Genomic DNA, 20,962 nt, shown 5'->3' with positions numbered 1-20,962 from the left:
CCAGCGTGCTGCGGCGTGGGCGTGTCCGCCCGTAGGGTGCCGCCCGCTCTCATCCACCTCCCTTATGCAACAGTGGGAGAGTCGGCTCCTCCCACTCTCCGCCCCGGGGCGGAGGCTTTTAGTTAAAAGGCTGGCAGTGACCTGAACTCACTGCCAGTTATTGGTTCTGCTAGCCTCTAGTCAGGTCTATTCTAGTCTGTCCTAGTTGCTTGTCAGTATCTTTTCGTTTGCCTGAGAGCTACACCTCCAGCCTTGATTCACCTAGTAGTTTTGTTGGTCTGTTACACCTGCCTCTTCTGTCGGCACTCTGTCCCCTGTTAGTAGTTCCATCTAGGCAGTCGCCAGGTCCCTAGCCAGTGCAGGGACTGCCGCCCAGTTGTCCGCCTGGGGTTAGCCAGGGCCGAGGCAAGTAGGCAGGGACAGTGGGGTGCAGGAGATCAGGGCACCCCAACTGGCACTCGGGGGGCAGAGTGCCGTAACAGATTGGAGTTGATGCATGGGGGACAGAGGCCAGGAATACATGACAGGGGACGCTCTCTCATGTTCCCAGGGGCTCTGTTTTCCACTGCCCACTTCTCCAATGGATGCTCAGACAGATGATGTTACAGAAGGCTCCTACAGATGGAATAATTTCCCTATAGTCACCCAGCAAACTTTTTTCACGCAATTTGATTAAGTAATTTTACTTTTTATGTGAAGAAAGAGGGACTAAATTGCCCAGAGTAGGATGTTAATTCATCCGTATTCTTTAGTTTTTCCTTAAGTCTTTTGTATATTCTAGTGTCAGTCTACACTGAAGCTATAATTATATTCCGACAGGAGAGTAAAAGTTAAACGCTGGACGTTCCCTGAAATACTATTACACTGAGTGACGTAAAATTTTACTTGTGTTGCGCCCCCTTGTGTTAAAAAATGTTAACTGCGACCTGAAAAAAAAAATCTAAAGGATATTTTCGCTCAGACTTCGCTGCATACAATGTCACCTTGACCTACAAAGTGCTTGTTTTTGTGCCTCTTGGTTTCCTTTTTCAACTTGTACTACTTTGAACGCAATTACTCTTTTTCCATTGAGTATTCCGGTTCAAAAGGGGGGAGGCATAGGTGATCTGGGTCATAGATGATCTAGGTGTTGTAGATCAGCTATTGGGTTTAAAAAAAATAAAATAAAAAATAACTACAAAATTCCGAGCCATGTGAAATAGAACATCAGCACAATTATTTAGTACTAATACACTAAGAAACTGCAGGTATGCAAACAGTTACCAGAACCTCTGTTGATAATGCATATGTTGAGCTTTTTGCAGATGGTACCAGGGTGAGGATTGATGACTCCACATCGGATATGCAGTGGTCACACAACAAGATGTCCTAGAAGCAGAAGCTCTGCCTCCGCATGTCTCAGTACAAGAAGCGGAATTGAAGGCCCTCACTGAGGCGAGTGGAGTGGCGAGAGGTAAGACCGGCAACCCTTTACACTGACTCCTGGTATGCATTTGGCATAGCTCATGATTACGGCCCAATATGGAAGGCCAGACAGTTTTTACCTTAAGCAGGACAACCAATTGAGAATGGTGCAGCGGTACAGAGTCGCATGGAGGCCCTATTTCTACCTGACAAAGTTGAGAGTTCGCACCGATTCCTACACTGGAGAGGCGAGAGACGACACCCTCGCTGACAGCATAGCAAAGGCAGCGGCCCTCAAGCCGTGGAAGAAAGAAGAAAAGATACTGATGGCATGAGTCAGTGGTAAAAACTTTGCACATTGACAAAAGCCCTCACCTGCAATTCATCCTAAAATGTGTAAAAATAAAAAAAATTGTATACTCACCTGCCGGCAGCCGGAGCTCCGAGCGGCCGTCCTGCAGTGGGTGTGAAGGGGGTGTGAGTCAGACCTGCCCCCTGATTGGCTCAGCGCTGAGCCAATCAGAGGCATGCCTCACTCACACCCATTCATGAATGGATGTGAGTCAGACCTGCCCCTGATTGGCTCAGCGCTGAGAGGCAGCAGTCACTCACCCATTCATGAATTCATGAATGGGTGTGTGAGTGAAACCGGCCTCTGATTGGTCAGGCTGTGACCAATCAGAGGCAGATCATTCAGCAGGCGGGGATTTTAAAGCCCCGCCGGCTGAATAGTGCCGAGAAGCAGTCCAGGAGAACTGACAGCGGCCGCGGCTGGACTCCGGCTGCAGCGGAAAGGTGAGTATACAATTTTTTTTTTTAATTCTAACACATTTTAGGATGAATTGCAGGGAAGGGTTTATATATTTAACCCCTTCCCGACAATTCACCCAGCGCACGCCGGCAGCCCATTGCTTTCAATGGAGAGGCTGTATTGCCGCTCCATTGAATTCAATGGGCAAACATCGTTCTTCTCTGTCACAGCTGTGGCAGAGAAGAATGATTTGTCTTCTATATGTTCTCAATGGGGTCGGCGCTGCTGCCGCCGGCCCCATTGAGCGCATATACAGAAGAGAACAGGAATCGCAGATCGCAGATAGGTGCGATCTGCGATTTTTTTTTTTTTTTTTTTGTTCTATAATTTATCGGACGAGCGCATAAAAAGCGCTCATGTGTCCGATACCATTGCAAAGCAATGGTTTTAAAAAATCGCCGGACGCATGCGCATGCGCAAATCGCGGCTAAAAACGCCCGTCTGACTGAGCCCTAAGCAGGTTAAAACGGTGTTTTTTTCCGAGTAAGAAAGAACTATATTACCTGCCTTTCATTGATTTATCATTCTGGATCAGAAACAGGCAGATGAGCAGTCAGAATTCAGCTCACATCTATAGGTTTTCATAAAGCAATCTTACCGTGTTCTGTAGATTTTCGGGCCCCTGAGTTCTGCGTGCTATCTGCCGATCTCTGTATTTTTCCAGAATGAAAGAAATCAAAATCTCTAACTCGGTCCACCCAGGAGACGCCACTGATCTGGATATGGTTTTCTCCAGCAGGTTTCGGGGTATTTTGTAGCTTCCAAATTGTATAGTGTGCACACATTGTCGACCAGATCAGACACAAGCGATCAATCTCATATCCAAAATGGCTCTCTGGGCAGAGACACCCAGACGGCCCCTTTTATTGTAAAGGATAACACCTGCCCTTTAATGGGCGTGCAACAGGTTACATCAGTAACATATAGGATTCTCATTTGTCGGATCATATAGAATCCCCCCTCCTTCCTGCCCACCTTCTCTCAAGTCCAATGTATAAGCAAGTCTTTGTCTTACAAACGTGCTCGAACCTGAAACTGAAAGTAGATATCTCTTTGTTGAAGAAAATTCTGTGTGGGGGGATGGGGAAGGACTGGGAAAACACTCAGTATTGGACAAGTATACATATAACACTATGACCTTTAACTCTTAGAGGCTGTTTGTGCAACTTATGTACTAAGAGCAAATACCATGATTAGATTGTGTGTCCATTAAACTCCACAGAGCTAAAAGTCATTACAATAGCATAATACATTTGGTTTATACAAATCAATAGACATTTTATACTGACTAATCATCATGTCTATCACAGTCTTATATTAATTTTTGCACCAAAAGAGGTGCTAGTTCTTATTTATGGGGGGAAGGTCTTGTTATACTTACCTAGCAGGTTCGGTCCAGGTCCCTTCTGCTGCTCTCCTCAGCTCCGACGCACTGCCCACAATCCTCGGCCACTCGTACAACATCACTTGAACCACATGAACCAATGCAATGGCTCTGATTGGTTGATCCAGTATTGCATTGATTGGCTGCACAGCGGTGGAAGAATCAATAAACAGTCATCGCTTGTAAAGACGGGATTTATGAATTGGCTGAGCCACGGCCAATCACAGCCATCGCATTGGTTTATCCAGTGCTGCATTGATTGGCTGAGCAGCGATTTAAGAACCAGTCAATGCAAACGCTTCCTGGAGGCGGGATTTATGAATCCCATAACCAGGAAGTGATGTTGTATGAGCGGCTGAGGACTGCAGGAACCGCGCCGAACCTCTAGAGAGCAGCGGGTGGGACCTGGACCGAGCTGGCTAGGTCATGTATTTTTTCTGTAACATAACTAGGGCTAATTTTTGGGGTAGGGCTTATATTTCAAGCCTCCCCAAAATTAGGCTAGGGCTTATTTTTGGGGTGGATTTTATTTTCTTGTTTATACTACCTGAATAATTTTATAAATATTTATGTTTTGGAGAAATTAAAAGTGTTTTAGAAATAGAGTTTAGTTTTCTACACATACGTATTGGTGAAACATTTGTGAAATTAAAGGGGTTTTCCAGGGAGGATATTACTGATTACCTGTCTTCAGGATAGGTCATCAGTAGTTGATTGGCTGGGGTCCATCACTCGGGACCCTGACCGATCAGCGGAACGGGCTCATGCTGTCAGCGCTGCAAATACACAGAGGTCGGAGCTGAAGCAGCATAAGGGCGCCTACCCACTTGCGATTTTTTTTCCTGTGATGTTTTGCATTTTTTCTCAAGAGCAATTAGTATAGAATGTGTTCTTGTCCATCTGGGGTTTTTTTTCCGTTTCGTGGGTTTTTTTTCACATAGGAACTGTCAGTTGCATATGTGTCCTTATTTTTCTCTTAATGCACCCATGATTGTCAATGGAGGGCTGCAAAAAACGCCGCGAAAAACGCGCAATCACACGCAAAAATCGGCAACGCAAGTGGGTAGGCGCCCTAAGTCTCTGCACGGCTAGTGGCCGGTGCTTGTAACTGCAGGCACAGCTCTCATTAAAATCAATGCTTCCACTACAACCTTTAAAATCTTAGTATTTGTATAGCGCCAACTTATTCCTCAGCGCTTTCAGGTAATTATTATTTATTACCCCCCACCAAGCTGGGTTCTCATTTTACTGACCTCAGAAGGATGAGTCAACCTTGAGCCGGCTACCTGACTTCAGCTCGTAGGTGAGAGCTTACACTATGCGCCACCTCTGTGTATTTGTGGTGCTCAGCTGATCGGTCGGGGTCCCAAGCGACGGACCCCAGCCGATCGACTAATGAGGATAGGTCATCAGTAGTATTCTCCATGGAAAACCCCTTTAATTAATTAAAATGGTGACAGATAACCCACAAGTCCCCACATACCTCCCAGTTCTTAAGGGAACCCAACAATGTTTATAAGGGCTCCCACTCACTTGGGTTTTTTTTAACGCAAATGTCAATGGGACTTTCTAATGTTAAAAACACATGACAAGTTGGCACTTTGCTATTTTTGTACGATGCGTTTTTAACATTAGAAAGTCCCATTGATAATCGCATATAAAAAAACCGCAGTGTGTGTAATAAATATATACTGCACCCCGTGAAGACGGCACGCACACCAGACTATTTTCAGATGAGTGCGCACGCCTTCCCTTCCATCCCTTGCAGTGCATGCACAGCCTTCTGAAGACTCCCGCTTGCTCCGATTCCAGTTCTGCGCTGTGACTTTTTAGTAGAAGCTCCTTACATCGTTAATATGCCTTTGAGTTGTTGGATCTGGTTCCAAGGCGATCGCCCATTCCCGTTCTGTTATCACATCTGAGAAAAGTGGCATTATACGCTGTAAGTATAAAAACCTTTGAATCCACTACTTACCAAGAAAGGCTAAGCCCTCTGCATATATCAGAGTAGAGAATGTGGAAGCAGGAGAAGGATTCCGCACAGGAACATGTCTGTCAGCAAGGGGCAGGATCCGCTATAAAGGGCGGCTTCTGTTCTGAAGGACTCGGCGCTCATATAACGTTATCACCCCTTCATCTGCATCGGCGGTGTGTAATCTACCTTCCCATGTCTGACTGCTTAGTGAGATCCACAGCGATCGACTCAGAGTAGATGAGGGAACCCCTTAAAAAAGGAGCTACACACAAGGCACAGAGCGGCTTCTGCTGGGAATTAGAGCTCCCCGCATCTGCAGTGATATTGCTACATATTTACAGGCGCTGGTAACATTAATAATCCTGCCTATACGGTAACGGTGCCTGACAGCGACTCTCTATACTGCCTGACCAGCCTCTAATAACCCCTTACACCCAGCTTACCGCCGCACAGAGCAGCTACTTCTAGTCCAGTGCGGAGGTATGGAATAGCATGTCTTGCATCCGCACCGTGTTGGCGATCTGCAGGCGAGTAACCTCATTTGCCGCACATGCTACTGGTTCAGCAGCGGCAGGCATGCTGACATATGTCCCTTAAGTAAATGAGTTCAGTGCATAGGAGTTAAAACTAGAAGGTATAAGTCCAATAGAAGAAAAAACATCCTCTGTGCTCTGTAAGTACGGAGATCGGGGTCAGCAGGTACAATCCACAATACAAAGACTATGGCCCTGAGATATGAAGATAGGTGGTCCTTGCCAGTGCTAATATAAGCTGTGCTAGTAGAGCAAGAAGGGCCCGAGATAGTAAACCAATGGCTTTGCTTCTGGTTAGGTAATGCAGCAGTGGTCCAGGTAGTGAACAATCGGTCCTCTTCTCTCCCAGTTGTGGATTTGGTCCCACATCTGGTCCTCCGTTGTCTTCAGCTTATTTGTTTTAGAGCACAGCGTGTTTCTGGTTGTCAGGATGAAGCTGCTGATGGTCTCTCAATCTCCGTTTGTGTCTTTCAGGGGGCTTCATCTTTTGGCGACTTCAGATGGGACTGGTTGCCTGGATTTCTTGTAGGATCTGGTAGAGGAACTCCTGAAGTTGATCCGCTGCCGAGACAACATGGAAGAGTTATGGGCGTCGAGGCCTCAGTTTCTATCTTGTACAGGAGGGGAATTTCCTCATGAGGAACATTTTTTACAGGCTACGCTGGATTTTCTGATGACCCTGCGGGCTGAGGGACGTTCGTGGGGCGGTACAGAAAACCTTTCAGGTGTCGCTTTCTTGTTGTGGCTTCGTGGCTTGCAGGACGTGGCGGAACATTTTTGTGGTAAAAGGATGGAAAGAGGAGAGGACTGGAGGTGTCAGTCTCGCCCCCTGTCCTTTTCATTATTGAATAGGTTGTTGTATATTTTGGAGGTGATTTGTCGGGGAATGTTGCCTATTTACGGCACCTTCTCTCTGGTGTTTTTTGCAGCCTTAAGGGTTAGTGAAATGTTTCCGTGAGTAGATTAAGCCGGGCGGTTTAATGGTCGGGGATGTTTTGGTGCTAAATAGAATGTTGAAGGTTTGTTTACGGAAGTCCAGGATGGATATTTTTGGGGTTTGGTGACCAGTGCACCTGTTGGGGGAATCTAATGCCCTGAGGACAGGTGACAGTACTTTATTGGTGCACAGGTCGGGTTTGCTGCTGACATGTTCTCAGGTTAGTGCAGTGTTTTGGTCTTGTTTATGGGATTGGATTTGAGCGCTCCTGAATCGGGTTGGCAGCCATGGCTGATGCTCGTGAGCTGGATGGGGAGGTGGAAGTTGGAGTGTTTCTGGTTGTGTATTGAACCTGATTTACTAACTGTGTAAACAGCTGGTGTTTTAGTAATTGTACCGTGTCTGTACCTTTTCTTTAATGACATTTTTCTATTCAGTTGCAGATCCACCGATCATCTAGATACTCGGGCACTCATGTGTATATACTGCACCAAACAAAGAGCTAGAGAGCAACCGGATGACCTGTTCTCAGGTGTCCCGAATGTGGAGATTCACTGGTGTGACGTAAGAGGCCTGCGATGGCCTGCGATGGTTAATACTGTTTCCAGAGGTGATCCAGATTGGTCGGTTTTCCCCGGGTCACGTAATCTTGATGATACATGCTGAAGGAAACGACTAATGCAAGGTTAAAATGGTGGAGTTAAAGGGGTTGTCCCGCGGCAGCAAGTGGGTCTATACACTTCTGTATGGCCATAATAATGCACTTTGTAATATACATCGTGCATTAAATATTGGCCATACAGAAGTTATACACTTACCCCCTACGGTGCTGGCGTCCCCATCTCCATGGCGACGACTAAAGCTGCCTTCTCCTGGATTAGACGCGCTTGCTCTTTCTGTCCGGCTCCGGCGGGCTCGCGCCGCACAGGGCTTCTATGCGCAGAAGTTCCGGGTTGGCCACAGATCAGACGGCTTCCATTGACTTCAATGGAAGCCATCACCATGGTTCTTGCAGCAAAACGCAGCAAGCTGCGATTTGTTTTCCGGACTGGATGGTCCAGAAAACCAACCCGCATGCTTTAAGTAAGCTGCAGGCGCCCATGAATTGCCTCTGGGCGGCTTGAACTCCGGATCATCCGTGCAGGTACACCACGCAGATCTCAGAGTTCAGACCCGCCCGTGGACATGAGCTCTTACTCAACCTTATCTTGTTAATGGTGGACAATGTTGGGTATTGGGCTCATGGAAAGTAATTATAAAGATCCACCCGTCTACAGGAGGCTCTTCACTTTCCAAACCCAATTATAGACTGTATATTATTGGAATATCCTCCATAGACGTCCAAGTCAATATTCTTTTTCCTATGACTAAAGGTCACTAATAAGCCCTGATAAAATGATCTGATGTTTTCTCTTTCTGCATCCGTGATTTCAGTCATTGTGTCCATCGGCCATATTGGGGTGTTAGTGGATTGTATAAAGGTTCTTGGTAAGAGAAGACCGACCACTATGTACTTACCGTTAGATCACATACAGACGGCTTGTGTCTCATCATCCTTCTGTAGCATTTAATGGCATCGGTGGACATGTTCTTCTCCTGTGGAGGGTTACAGAAGCTTTATCTGATGTGGATTAAACAGTTTTTATGCATTCAAAATTAATACCTTCATTCCCCAATCCTTCAAGTAGAGTCTGACTATCAATGTCTACTGTTACCGGTTGTGTCAAAAGTTAAGTGTTTAATCTCATCATTTATTAGAAACAATGGATGTACATATTAAATTGGTTATTCTACTGTTCCACCATCTTAATAGCCACAATATGTAACTATGGTATTTACATAGAGTCTATAATGGAAAGGATGAGAATATCTGACATATTTTGTGTGTTTCCTGACTTTTGGCTCAGCCTGCAGATCTGTACATCAGAATCCTCCCAGTATACAATCTTCCTCCTTACATGCTCATTCTGCAGCTCCTTGATCACCGTCATGTCATCAGAAGATACTGATTTATATCTGGACATCCGGCAGGGTCTCCGGAGTGGATTTGTGGTCACTGCCAGAAGTAGAATACTGAAGACCACCAGTCTGATGTCCATGGCCGGAGTATCGCTGCCGATCTGGAGACTTTCTTCTCTTCCTGTGAACCTGTGTATAAGACATTATTACATATAAGACGATTATTGTACATAAATCCATCCTGTGAATGTCTGCAGCTCTGATATTCTGTATATACACCCAGCAGAAGATGCTCACCTGCACAATTGTCTTGTGTCTCTCTGCTGCTGATTTCAATTCTGTCAAGTCTTTCCATATTTCTTTTTTGTGATGTAGAAGAATCTTTCTGCGTTCGGAGTTGAATTGACAGCAGCTGTAGGAACTCCTCACAACTTTCAGTTTCCTGATTAGTGTATACAGGTGAGACGTCAGGTAAGTGGGAGGAGCCTCCTTCTAGTTACCTGACATTACCGTCTCACCTGTACAGTAAGGAAACTGAAAGTTGTAAGGACTTCCCCCAGCTGTTACTTGCCTGCTGTCACTTGAATTCCGAACCTAGATTCCTCCACATCACGAAAATGATGGAATTTCTCTCCTGGAGACTAAGATATAAAAGGAGAAACATGGGAAGACTTAAGATGGAGTTGAGATCAGCAGCAGAGAGACACAAGACAATTGTGCAGGTGAGCATCTTCTGCTGGGTGTATATACAGAATATCAGAGCTGCAGACATTCACAGGATGGATTTATGTACAATAATCATCTTATATGTAATAATGTCTTATACACAGGTTCACAGGAAGAGAAGAAAGTCTCCAGATCGGCAGCGATACTCCGGCCATGGACATCAGACTGGTGGTCTTCAGTATTCTACTTCTGGCAGTGACCGCAAATCCACTCAGGAGACCCTGCCGGATGTCCAGATATAAATCAGTATCTTCTGATGACATGACGGTGATCAAGGAGCTGCAGAATGAGCATGTAAGGAGGAAGACTGTAATACTGGGAGGATTCTGATTTACAGATCTGCAGGCTGAGCCAAAAGTCAGGAAACACACAAAATGTATATAAGACAAATCTCATTCTTTCCTTTATATATTATATAGTGGCTATTAAGATAGTAGAATGGTAGATTAAGCAACATAATATGTACATCCATTGATTCTAATACATGATGAGATGAAACACTTGATGTGGTTCCTGACTTTGAATTAACCGGTATAATAGACATTGATAGTCAGACTCTACTTGAGCATATGCCGAATGAAATGATTTTTTTTTAATACATTCAAACTATTCAATATACATCAGATAAAGTTTCTCTAACCCTCCACAGGAGAAGAACATGTCCACCGATGCCATTAAATGCTACAAAAGGATGATGAGACACAAGCCGTCTGTATGTGATCTAACGGTAAGTACATAGCCGTCTCACTTCTCTTGCTAATAACCTTTTATACAAAATAATCCACTAACCTACCCCCCACAAATCCAAGAAGTCAACAAAGGGACCCTCTAATCTCCTCATTGTTCCTCTAACAGCCCAGCGATCGTCTCATCTTGACCTTGAAAAGAGTCTCAGTAACAGTTGATGTTCTGGAAAACATGTCCACATCTGGGGCTGCTGATCCTGGATCCCAGTCACTCAGGATCTTCCTTCAGTTAAGAGAAGATCTCATCATCTGTGTAAGTAACTTTGTTCATGATGTCTAATTTTTGCATGCTCCACTCTTAAGAAATAAATGTCTCATACGTATCAACTATCATCATCTTCTTCTTCTTCTTCTTTCTAACAGAAAGTGTCACCAGGATTCAATGAGATTCCCTCTAAGCAGCTGAAGCCATGGCTGCACCATCTCCGGCAGTTTATGGACGAGGTAAGTGTCCTACAAGTGAAATATAGATTTTTCTAGAATTTTCTTTAAATAACATAAACATAGAGATATTATTGGGGGCACCGGCACCAACCAGACTACAGTCAAAGGGCCAAACTGAGTAGGATGAAGGGTGAGCCTTCACAGTCAACCAGAGGTGTCAAGAGGATCAAAATCCAAGTAATGCCCCCACTAATTTATCTCTTCACTTTTAAGGATACTTATATAAAGGCCCGTGCCAATGGCAGGTATACAACTAGATAGAAGCCACCAGAACATAACTTACAAACCATTTTTACATCTTATTTTGTAGGCATCTCCACAATGTCTCCAGGATGCCGTGTTACTCAGCCTCATCTCATTAGTGGTGGAAGATGTTGGGTGTTGGGCTCATGGGAAGTAAAAAGAAGATCTACAAGTCTAGAGGAGGCTCTGCGCTTTCCAAGCTCTAGTGAACACTGTACTTTTTTGGAACATCCTCTATAGACTTCCAAGTCGATAACCTTTTTCTTATGACTAATAGTTTCTAATAAGCTTTGATAAGAGAAACAGAAGAAAGTCTCCTTCTATAGATCTGCAAATCAACCTACACAGAAGGTGAAGAAGCTGCTTTAGAGCTTTAAGGTGCTCATTAGTGTTTTCTGGATCTTTTGGGGAAAAAAACCCAACAAGAATGGAGCTTTTTATCGTATATAATTGCCCTAAGGAAATGTTTGTGTTCTTTGATATTTATTCATATTTTATGTATTTATATAAATTATTTTATTATATATTTGTAAATTATTTATATTCTATTTATTATTTTAGTTTTATTTATTTTTCTCTTTGGATTTATTGAATTTCTTCTAAAATAAAATTGTTCATGTTCAAACTCATCTGATTTCTCTTCAGTTTTCCTGATTTCTGTATTTGTATACATGCGCCGTGCTGCCTGCTGATCATCCGATTACACTTTTTTTGATTGGTTTTAGAAGATGGTCAAAGTAGAGGAAAGCTCTGCCCTAATCAATCTGCTGTATGAGCGTTAGGACCGATCTGAGCTCGGTCACCCGGACGTTGGTAGATGGGCCAATATGATTTGATCAAATTATCTACCAAGAACCTTGCATTATTTGATGTGGTTAGAGGATTGATTATAGGCATGTATACCTCTGATAGGAAATGTATTTTGCGTGCTGTTGCCACTTTTTGGTTTCCGCTTCCATTGTATGTTGCAGCCGTGGTTTAACGTGCACCCATGGATTTCTATTGGGAAGTGCTGACCTCTTTCCTCCTTTTCTGATGCGGAGGTAGTCAGTGATACACATGTTCCTCTTGCTGTCTATCTTTTGGTAAGAAGTCTTCACCAACACAAACTTCAGTCTTTACAATCTTTAAAATATCATCTTTTCCAATTATTTGATAATCTTACAGGTAGAGTAAAACTTCCCTCTGAAACAATTCTTCATTGACCCACGTTGCTATCTACCATAGTCTATAAAGTCTTCACAGATGCAATCCTCAGAGACCACAAAAAACGAGAAGGACAAGTTTGGGGCAAAACTAGGAAATCAAACAAAAGCACTATAGAACCTTTGTATAGTAGGACACTAATTGTCAGGCATCCTCTAGTGAGCAGGAGCAGCTTATATAGGCCGTAGCCTATCTGGATTGGCTGGGGACTGAAATGCCGTGCAGACGCTGGTCCTTTAGGATACAAACCGAACATGTACCTGCACCCTTTAAGCCAAAGTAACAAGCAGAGTGCCGGAAGAGTAAAAGTAGCGTCTGCCATGAGTGATACAAGAAATGGCGCCAGTCATCTCTGATGATATTATATGGGAGACACTCTGTCCAGGTGACGTCCAAAGAGAAGATGCAAGGAGAATCCAGAGGCACCAAAGAGAAGATACAAGGAGAATCCGGAGGCAACAAAGAGAAGATGCAAGGAGAATCTGGAGGCAACAAAGAGAAGATGCAAGGAGAATCCGGAGGCACCAAAGAGAAGATGCAAGGAGAATCCGGAGGCACCAAAGAGAAGGTGTAAGGAGAATCCGGAGGCACCAAAGAGAAGATGCAAGGAGAATCCGGAGGCACCAAAGAGAAGATGCAAGGAGAATCCGGAGGCACCAAAGAGAAGATGCAAGGAGAATCCGGAGGCACCAAAGAGAAGATGCAAGGAGAATCCGGAGGCACCAAAGAGAAGATGCAAGGAGAATCCGGAGGCAACAAAGAGAAGATGCAAGGAGAATCCGGAGGCAACAAAGAAGATGCAAGGAGAATCCGGAGGCAACAAAGAGAAGATGCAAGGAGAATCCAGAGGCACCAAAGTCTCGGGCAAGTATCAAAGGAAAATAAATGAGAAAAAGATTTTCCTGCGCTCAGAGGTCTCGCCCGTAAGGTGTAACTGAAGTTGTGGCCAATAATACCAATATTAAAACACTTACCTGAAAGGGGGGGTCTAGGAAAAATCTAAGACTCCCCCCCTGTCAGATTTTGACTGCTTTTGATGTGGAAATGGTGCAGATTTTTCGACAGATTTTTCCTCTGCAGAATATTCACAGCATTTCCGCCACATGTCAGCGTATCCAAAGACGACGGCATTAAGATGGAATCCTAGATGGCTCTAGAGGCTGTCATTTCTTGAAAGGGACTTACATGACTTGGCCATCCTGAGAAATTACAGTTGAATGGGCTATGCAATTCTGGAAATTTTAGGTATTACGAAAATTTTCAAAAAGCGGCATTCAATCACAATTGGTTCAATGACAGTCATTCATCGAGTGCTGGCTGTAATTGGCTAAGCGTCAGCCAATCACAGCCATTGTTTCCAGGAGGCGGGGATTTTTGAATCCCCGGCCAGAAGAGAAGAAGATGAACAGTGTCGGGACCTGGGGAGAAGATGTGGCCGGGCTCACAGCGCGGGAGAGGTGATGTATGTGTATTTATTTTCTTTTCTGCAGTTAAAGGGGTTGTCCCGCGAAGCAAAGTGGGTCTATACACTTCTGTATGGCCATATTAATGCACTTTGTAATGTACATTGTGCATTAATTATGAGCCATACAGAAGTTATTCACTTACCTGCTCCGTTGCTAGCGTCCCCGTCTCCATGGTGCCGTCTAATTTTCAGCGTCTAATCGCCCGATTAGACGCGCTTGCGCAGTCCGGTCTTCTCCCTTCTGAATGGGGCCACTCGTGCCAGAGAGCTGCTCCTCGTAGCTCCGCCCCGTCACGTGTGCCGATTCCAGCCAATCAGGAGGCTGGAATCGGCAATGGACCGCACAGAAGACCTGCGGTCCACCGAGGGTGAAGATCCCGGCGGCCATCTTCGCAAGGTAAGTAAGAAGTCACCGGAGCGTGGGGATTTGGGTAAGTACTATCCGTTTTGTTTTTTTTTAAACCCCTGCATCGGGTTTGTCTCGCGCCGAACGGGGGGGCTATTGAAAAAAAAAAAAACCCGTTTCGGCGCGGGACATCCCCTTTAAGGCTTAGATTATAGCTTTGACAGTAGCATTTGCTACTCTCAAAGTTGCATCGCATCGCAGGAAAACCGTATTTTCATGCGATGCAACAGAGAGGAAGGCTCCATAGGGAAATAGCTACAAAACCTAATGTGTCGCGGGCATATCACCGGACCCACGAGGTTTTTGTGTGGGGTTGTTGCATGCTACAAAACATTGTATGTGTGAAGGAACCCGTAGGAAAGCATGAGCTTGTCATACATGGGATTTGTAGCATTGTATCAACGCTACAAAATCACGCGACTTTATCACTCGTGTGAAGGAGGCCTTACAATCAGCTTTGGCTGGGTGTTTGCTCATGTCTGGCCCCTTGGACCACTCAGCCTTTTTGATTTTTATATGCATGTAAAATCGCTTGTCAGCAACACAAATGATCATAATCTAACCAGAGGGTGTGCTGCTGACAATAAGGCTGGGCTCACAGGGGCCGAGCGGACTTTGCATGCGGGAGGCCCACAGCAAATTCCATCTGTGAGCCTGGCCGGTGACCCCGTGTTTGACAATTAATTGTATTGCGCATGACCGAAGAGACTCACAGGCGGTCATGTGCAGTACACTTATTTTTTTTCTTTATTTGTATTTCTAGTGCCATCATTTAGTAATGACGTGGGTGCCCGCAACACATACGCAATGTCATCAATGGAGGCCGCCCATGCGGGTTCCAGGGGAAAGTAGAGCATGCTGCGATTTTTCGCCCGCTCGCGGAATAGGCAATTCGTATCCGCGAGTGTGAATGAAAAAGCGAAAATGCATGCCTTTCCATGCCCGCATTTTACCACAGATCAGCCACATGGACGGCGATCATGGAATCCGCAATACACATCCACCCGTGTGAGCGCGGCCTTATGGAGACAAATGATCATAATCGTTTTATTTCTGAGTGTAAAGTCCTTAACCACAAGTCAATCAACTTGTTATATCGTTGATCTGCGTTCAGTGCAGGCACTTTTATCTGACCCTATAGAAGAACTTTGGAGCATTCAATCACTTTTCAGGTTGCATTTATTCGGCTCGTCACCCGTACCCATCAGTTGGGTTGTTAGGGGGCAGTCTAGTGAAGAGAAAATCCCGAGGACGGCCCAGAACATTCAGTGTAGATCTTATCAGCCAGTACTGTGTGTGCTCCGCGTCCGTAACGTCTTGTCCCCGGCCTTGGTCATTCATTCATTTAGTGGAATCTCTGACCATCAGCAGTTACCAGTTCAGTTCTGAACGTAGAGACAAGACTTCTCCACATGCTGGAAATAAAGGAATTTCTCTTCTGGAGTGCAAAATATAAAAGGAGAAACATGGGAAGACGTGAGACAAAGCTGAGAGCGGCAGCAGAAGAAAGACCCAAGACAACCGTGCAGGTGAGCCTCTTCGACTTGTCTACAAAACACCAGAGCAGTAGACATTCACATGTACAATAATCATCTTATATGTAATAATGTCTTATACACAGGTTCACAGGAAGAGAAGAAAGTCTCCAGATCGGCAGCGATACTCCGGCCATGGACATCAGACTGGTGGTCTTCAGTATTCTACTTCTGGCACTGACCACAAATCCACTCAGGAGACCCTGCCGGATGTCCAGATATAAATCAGTATCTTCTGATGACATGACGGTGATCAAGGAACTGCAGAATGAGCATGTAAGGAGGAAGATTGTATACTGAGAGGATTCTGATTTACAGATCTGCAGGCTGAGCCAAAAGTCAGGAAACACACAACATGTAGAAGACAATTAATCACAGCATTATATGGTGGCTATTAAGATGGTGGGATGGTAGGGTAACTATCATAATATGTATATCTATTGGTTCTAATACATGATGAGATGAAGCCTCCGTGTGTGTTTCCTGATATTTCACTCAACCAGTATAGTATCCATTGATAGCCACACTGTAGTAGATAAAGCTCTAACCCTCCACAGGAGAAGAACATGTCCACCGATGCCATTAAATGCTACAGAAGGATGATGAGACACAAGCCGTCTGTATGTGACCTAATGGTAAGTACATAGTGGTGTCTCTTCTCTTGCTGAAATCTTTAAGCAAAACAATCCACTAACTTTCTTCCACAAACTGAAGAAGTCACCCATGTGACTTTCTTAACTTCTTCATTGTTCCCTCTAACAGCCCGGCGATCGTCTCATCTTGACCTTAAAAAGAGTGTCAGTAACAGTTGATGTTCTGGAAAACATGTCCACATCTGGGGCTGCTGATCCTGGATCCCAGTCACTCAGGATCTTCCTTCAGTTGAGAGAAGATCTCATGTCTTGTGTAAGTAACTTTGCTCCTTATGTCCAATTTGTGCATGTTCCATTGCTAGTTGATATGTATGAGACATATTTATCAATCTCTTAACAGAAAGTGTCACCAGGATTCAGTAAGATTCCCTCTGAGCAGCTGAAGCCATGGCTGCACCATCTCCGGCAGTTTATGGACGAGGTAAGTGTCCTACATGAGAAATGTGGCTGCTCTCTTCACTGTTTTGGATAAGTACATTGCCGACTCTTCTCATCATGGTTATTTTGTAGGCATCTCCACGATGTCTTCAGGATGCCGTGTTACTCAGCCTCATACCATTAATGGTGGAAGATGTTGGGTGTTGGGCTCATGGGAAGTAACTACAAGGAAGCTTCAAATAAGTCTGGAGGATGCACTTCATTTTCCAAGATCAGCTGAAGAATTTCGCCTTCTTGGACATCGCTACTACATCATTTAAGTCTTAAGCTTTGATAAGGAAGATACAAGAAAAATTACTGTTCATGGATCTTAAGACTCAGTCTATAACAGAAAAAGGAGAAAGCTCCTCTAGAATTGCTCAAGAAAGACATTAGAGCTTCAGCTGGCTCAAAGGGGGGCAACTAAGGTAATAAATGAACTGAGTGGACTGCAACTCCCAGGTACACGGCTGGGGCTATGTAGCTTAGAGAAAAGATGGCCAAAAGGTGACTTTATAAATATATTGGGGGATAAAACATAGATCTCTCCCATGATCTATTAACACTCAGGACAGTAACAAGGGGGCATCCCCTCTGTATAGAGAAAAGGTTTCTACACCGACATGGCAGGGGGTTCTTTACTGTAAGAGCAGTGAGACTGTGGAACTCTCTGCCTGAGGACGAGGTGATGGCAAACCCACTAGAAAAGTTCAAGAGGAGCCTGCATGGCATTCATGAGTGTATTATTACATTTTATGGGCTTATTCACACGGCCGTTGGCATTTTTACATGCGTTCACTGGCGCTGTAAAAACGCGTGAACGGGCACACAAAGCTAACGTTTGTGCATCTGGTCAGACGGCCTGACGCATATATGCAGAGCCCGCAATGCCGTTAGGTGGGGGGAGACAGTTTAACTCTACTAAACTGTTCTCCCTCTCGCCGTCTCTCTGCAAGGGCAGGAGGCAGGATGGGGTCGGAGCTAGTGTGCTAAGCTCCCGCCTCCTCTCCATCCCTTCAAACAGCCAGCAATGAGAGTGGGTGGATGGGGGCGGAGCTTAGCTCCCTCCCATTGCAAACAGCCGGCAAGGGGCGGAGAGAAACAGGGAAGCAGGTGGGAGTTTAGCAGTCATATTGCTAAACTTCCTCCCACCTCCCTTCTCTGATAGCTGTCATAGGCTCCCATAGGAGTCTATGCAGCTGCTGGCGGCGTTAAAGCACCCGGCTGAAATGCACTATCTTGGCCGGCCACGTGATTTTACACCACGGAAATACGCCCATGTGTACTGATGCACCAATGCATCAGAAGGGCAGCGGATATCGGCCGGGCGTGACAACCTGGCCGATACACGCCCGTGTGAATCCAGCCTACGGTTGGTGATCCAGAGATTATTCTGATCACTAGATTAGAATCGGGAATGATTTTTTTTTCCTGAGATGAGGAAACATTGGCCTCCACCTCATTGGGGTTTTTGTGCCTTTTTTGGATCCACAATGCAGGATAACAGGCTGATCTAGATGGACGCGTCTTCCCCACCGCTACACACTGCTACTAATTTCATCACAAACATCAATGATTTCTGAAATCTTTTAGACGTCAAGCAAATTTATTTATTTTTTATGCATCTGAATTCTCCTAAAAAATTGTTACATTTGGAAAATATTTATTTATTTCTCATGTATTTATTTACTTATAGCTGATATTATGTTTATATATATGAAGCCTCCTGCCGGATACATTAGATTTGTTACAAGATGTAAAAAAAATTGTATTCAATAAATTTGAACTTTATTAAAGAGGTTTTCTAGGCAGGTTTTATTGATGACCTATCCTCCGCATAGTTGATTGGCTGGGGTATGCTGCTCAGGACTCGGACTGATCACCTGTTTGGATGTCGGCCGTCACTGGCAAAAACCAGAGGATACAGAACACAAGCAGATAGTGCTGACCCCTGTGTAGTGGCTGATGCTGGTAACTGCTGGCGAAGCTCCTATTAAAATCAATGGCAGCTGCACCTACAATAACCAGTGTCGGTCACCACATGGTGGGTGCCCTAACAGCGGATTGGTTGAAGTCCCAAGTGGCAGACCCCAGTAGATCGCCTATGGCTAACCCATCCTGAGGATAGATCATCAATAAAAATTGCCTGGAAAATCCTCTTACATCTTCTTAGAATTACTTTTTCAACATCCGGCTTGTATCTGTGAGCTCATCTGCACCCCAGCTTACCCAACTCATAGTCATATCCGCCAGCCTCTACCCGCTCCTTCGCCATCCAGCTGGCCCTGGGACAACTGACAGTGCCACAAGACTAACCTGCAGGGCTGTCGTAGGCCAACGAATGTGAAGCTGCTATACCAACCCATTGTCTGCCTGCTGTGGCCCATTAAAGTACTGGACATTTTTCGGGTTTTTGTTTTCTCATCCCTGCCTGTTAACATCCATAACTTTTTTATTTTTCCGTCGACATTACCATGGCAACAATAGGCACCGTGATGGTGAGTCGGAGAGGGTATGGGTCTTTGCAGCAGTTGTCAGCTGTTTCAAACAGCCGGCACCTGCCAGGTATGCTAGTAGACTTGGCTCCTGAGATGGCTTCATCCCCGGCTCGCACCTCTGTGCCGTACATGGAAAGGTCCCTTTACACGGGACTGTTGGGCGTGTAACCACTCAACAGCCGTCTCACAGACTACCGCCGACTATCGCTCCTGTGCCTACGCAGTGATTCAAGTGAACGCAGGCGGAGCGGGTTGGGATCGTTCCGGCCCACTGGCCTCCATTCCCCGGATAGAGGAGTCGCTCCAGCATTGAGCGGCCGCTGTTTACACGGCCGACAGTCACCTGCTTTTTAGCTCTGCAAAAACCAAGCGACTGCCATAGGTTAGCGATTCCTCCTCAGTGCCCGATCAGCGGACGTTTGTACGCGGGACGATTAACCCTGTAAATCGCAGTTTACAGCAAGAATTCAGGCCCTTCAAATGTCTAATGTATTGCAGAAGTCAAAAGGACTTTCTAATGTTAAAGTCACACTGCAACACGAGTCGCGTTTCATCCATTGCGATGCGATAAAAAGAAGCCTCCGTAGGGAAATCGCACATCGCAGAAGGACGGAGCACGCCGCGATTTTTGTTCTCTCAACATCACAATAGTGAAAACATCCCAGATGGGAAGGAAAACACCAAAAATCATTGGTTTCATTATCTGCTTTTTTACTGACTATTGCATCAGGTGAAAATCGCACAATTTTCTTGCCCGTGAGAAACCGCGCTTACGGTGGAACGTATCACATCTGCAGCCGAGCGGAGACGTCATTAATAAACCTAGAGACTGATATCTGGATAGCGGAGCCGCGCAGAAATAACAAGACCGGTGGATTCCAAATAGCAGGGAGCGTTATATGCTATAATCAGTTTACAGGCCAGAACATACGTGAGGCGGTCCGCAGCGCGGCGGCGGAGGATTTACTACTGATGCTCCTCTGGGATATGTATAAATAAACCAACAAATGGGATTCGCATGATACAATGTTGCGCCATACTTTAGGGCGCCCGGGATTAAGCTGCTGCCCACCAATGCCGCCTGCCGTAAATAATGCCGTAAATTGTTCAAAGAGAGGTTCAAACGAGCGATAATCGTTCGGTCTAAACGCGACCAATGGCTGAATGACAAGCGAGAATCCTTCCCTTTTTCGGTCGCCCTGCAGGTATAAAATGCATAGCTGGTTCGTTTGCTTAACCTTCGGTTTACACCGCGCTGGATTATCAGGATTTATTCTTGTCCCATGCTGGATTATCAGGATTTTCCGACTAAATTAGTTTTATTGTATTTCCGCATCACTTTTGGCTGCCTTCACATTCATTCCGCTTGATTATAGTGATGCAGATGCGTAATAATTAGCTGGTCTCATTAGGCACCAGCAGCACCACCCACCACGTGGAGTCACTCCTGACAGCTCTCTGCCACACACAACATGGCCGCCGAACCCGGACACTAAGGACGCTCTTGTCCTTCAACTTCCTGCTAACTAAACCATTCCCTTCTCCTATTGGTTACTCTCTGTCGGTGTTTGATTGGCTGATTTCTCCCGCGGTCTTGATTGGCTCTTGCTACGCCCGGCT

General features: G+C 45.3%; 2 protein-coding genes across 2 annotated transcripts; both read left to right on the top strand.

Annotated features, from left to right (window-relative positions):
* Window positions 1-9,623: 9,623 nt before the first annotated feature.
* LOC136579846 (interferon lambda-3-like) lies at window positions 9,624-11,410 on the top strand. Its single transcript, XM_066579901.1, has 6 exons — window positions 9,624-9,725; window positions 9,834-10,023; window positions 10,379-10,456; window positions 10,585-10,728; window positions 10,839-10,919; window positions 11,230-11,410. Exons 2-6 carry the CDS (start codon window positions 9,883-9,885, stop codon window positions 11,317-11,319), a joined length of 534 nt encoding a protein of 177 aa, XP_066435998.1. The 5' UTR covers window positions 9,624-9,725; window positions 9,834-9,882; the 3' UTR covers window positions 11,320-11,410.
* Window positions 11,411-12,969: 1,559 nt separating this feature from the next.
* Window positions 12,970-17,027, top strand: LOC136581144 (interferon lambda-3-like). Its single transcript, XM_066582126.1, has 6 exons — window positions 12,970-13,232; window positions 15,861-16,050; window positions 16,332-16,409; window positions 16,537-16,680; window positions 16,768-16,848; window positions 16,938-17,027. The coding sequence occupies exons 1-6, from the start codon at window positions 12,970-12,972 to the stop codon at window positions 17,025-17,027; spliced, it is 846 nt and encodes a 281-aa protein (XP_066438223.1).
* Window positions 17,028-20,962: the final 3,935 nt, after the last annotated feature.

This window comes from Eleutherodactylus coqui, chromosome 10 (assembly GCF_035609145.1).
Source record: "Eleutherodactylus coqui strain aEleCoq1 chromosome 10, aEleCoq1.hap1, whole genome shotgun sequence".
In the NCBI taxonomy this organism is placed as follows: Eukaryota; Metazoa; Chordata; class Amphibia; order Anura; family Eleutherodactylidae; genus Eleutherodactylus; species Eleutherodactylus coqui.
This window is presented reverse-complemented; position numbering and strand designations above follow the sequence as displayed.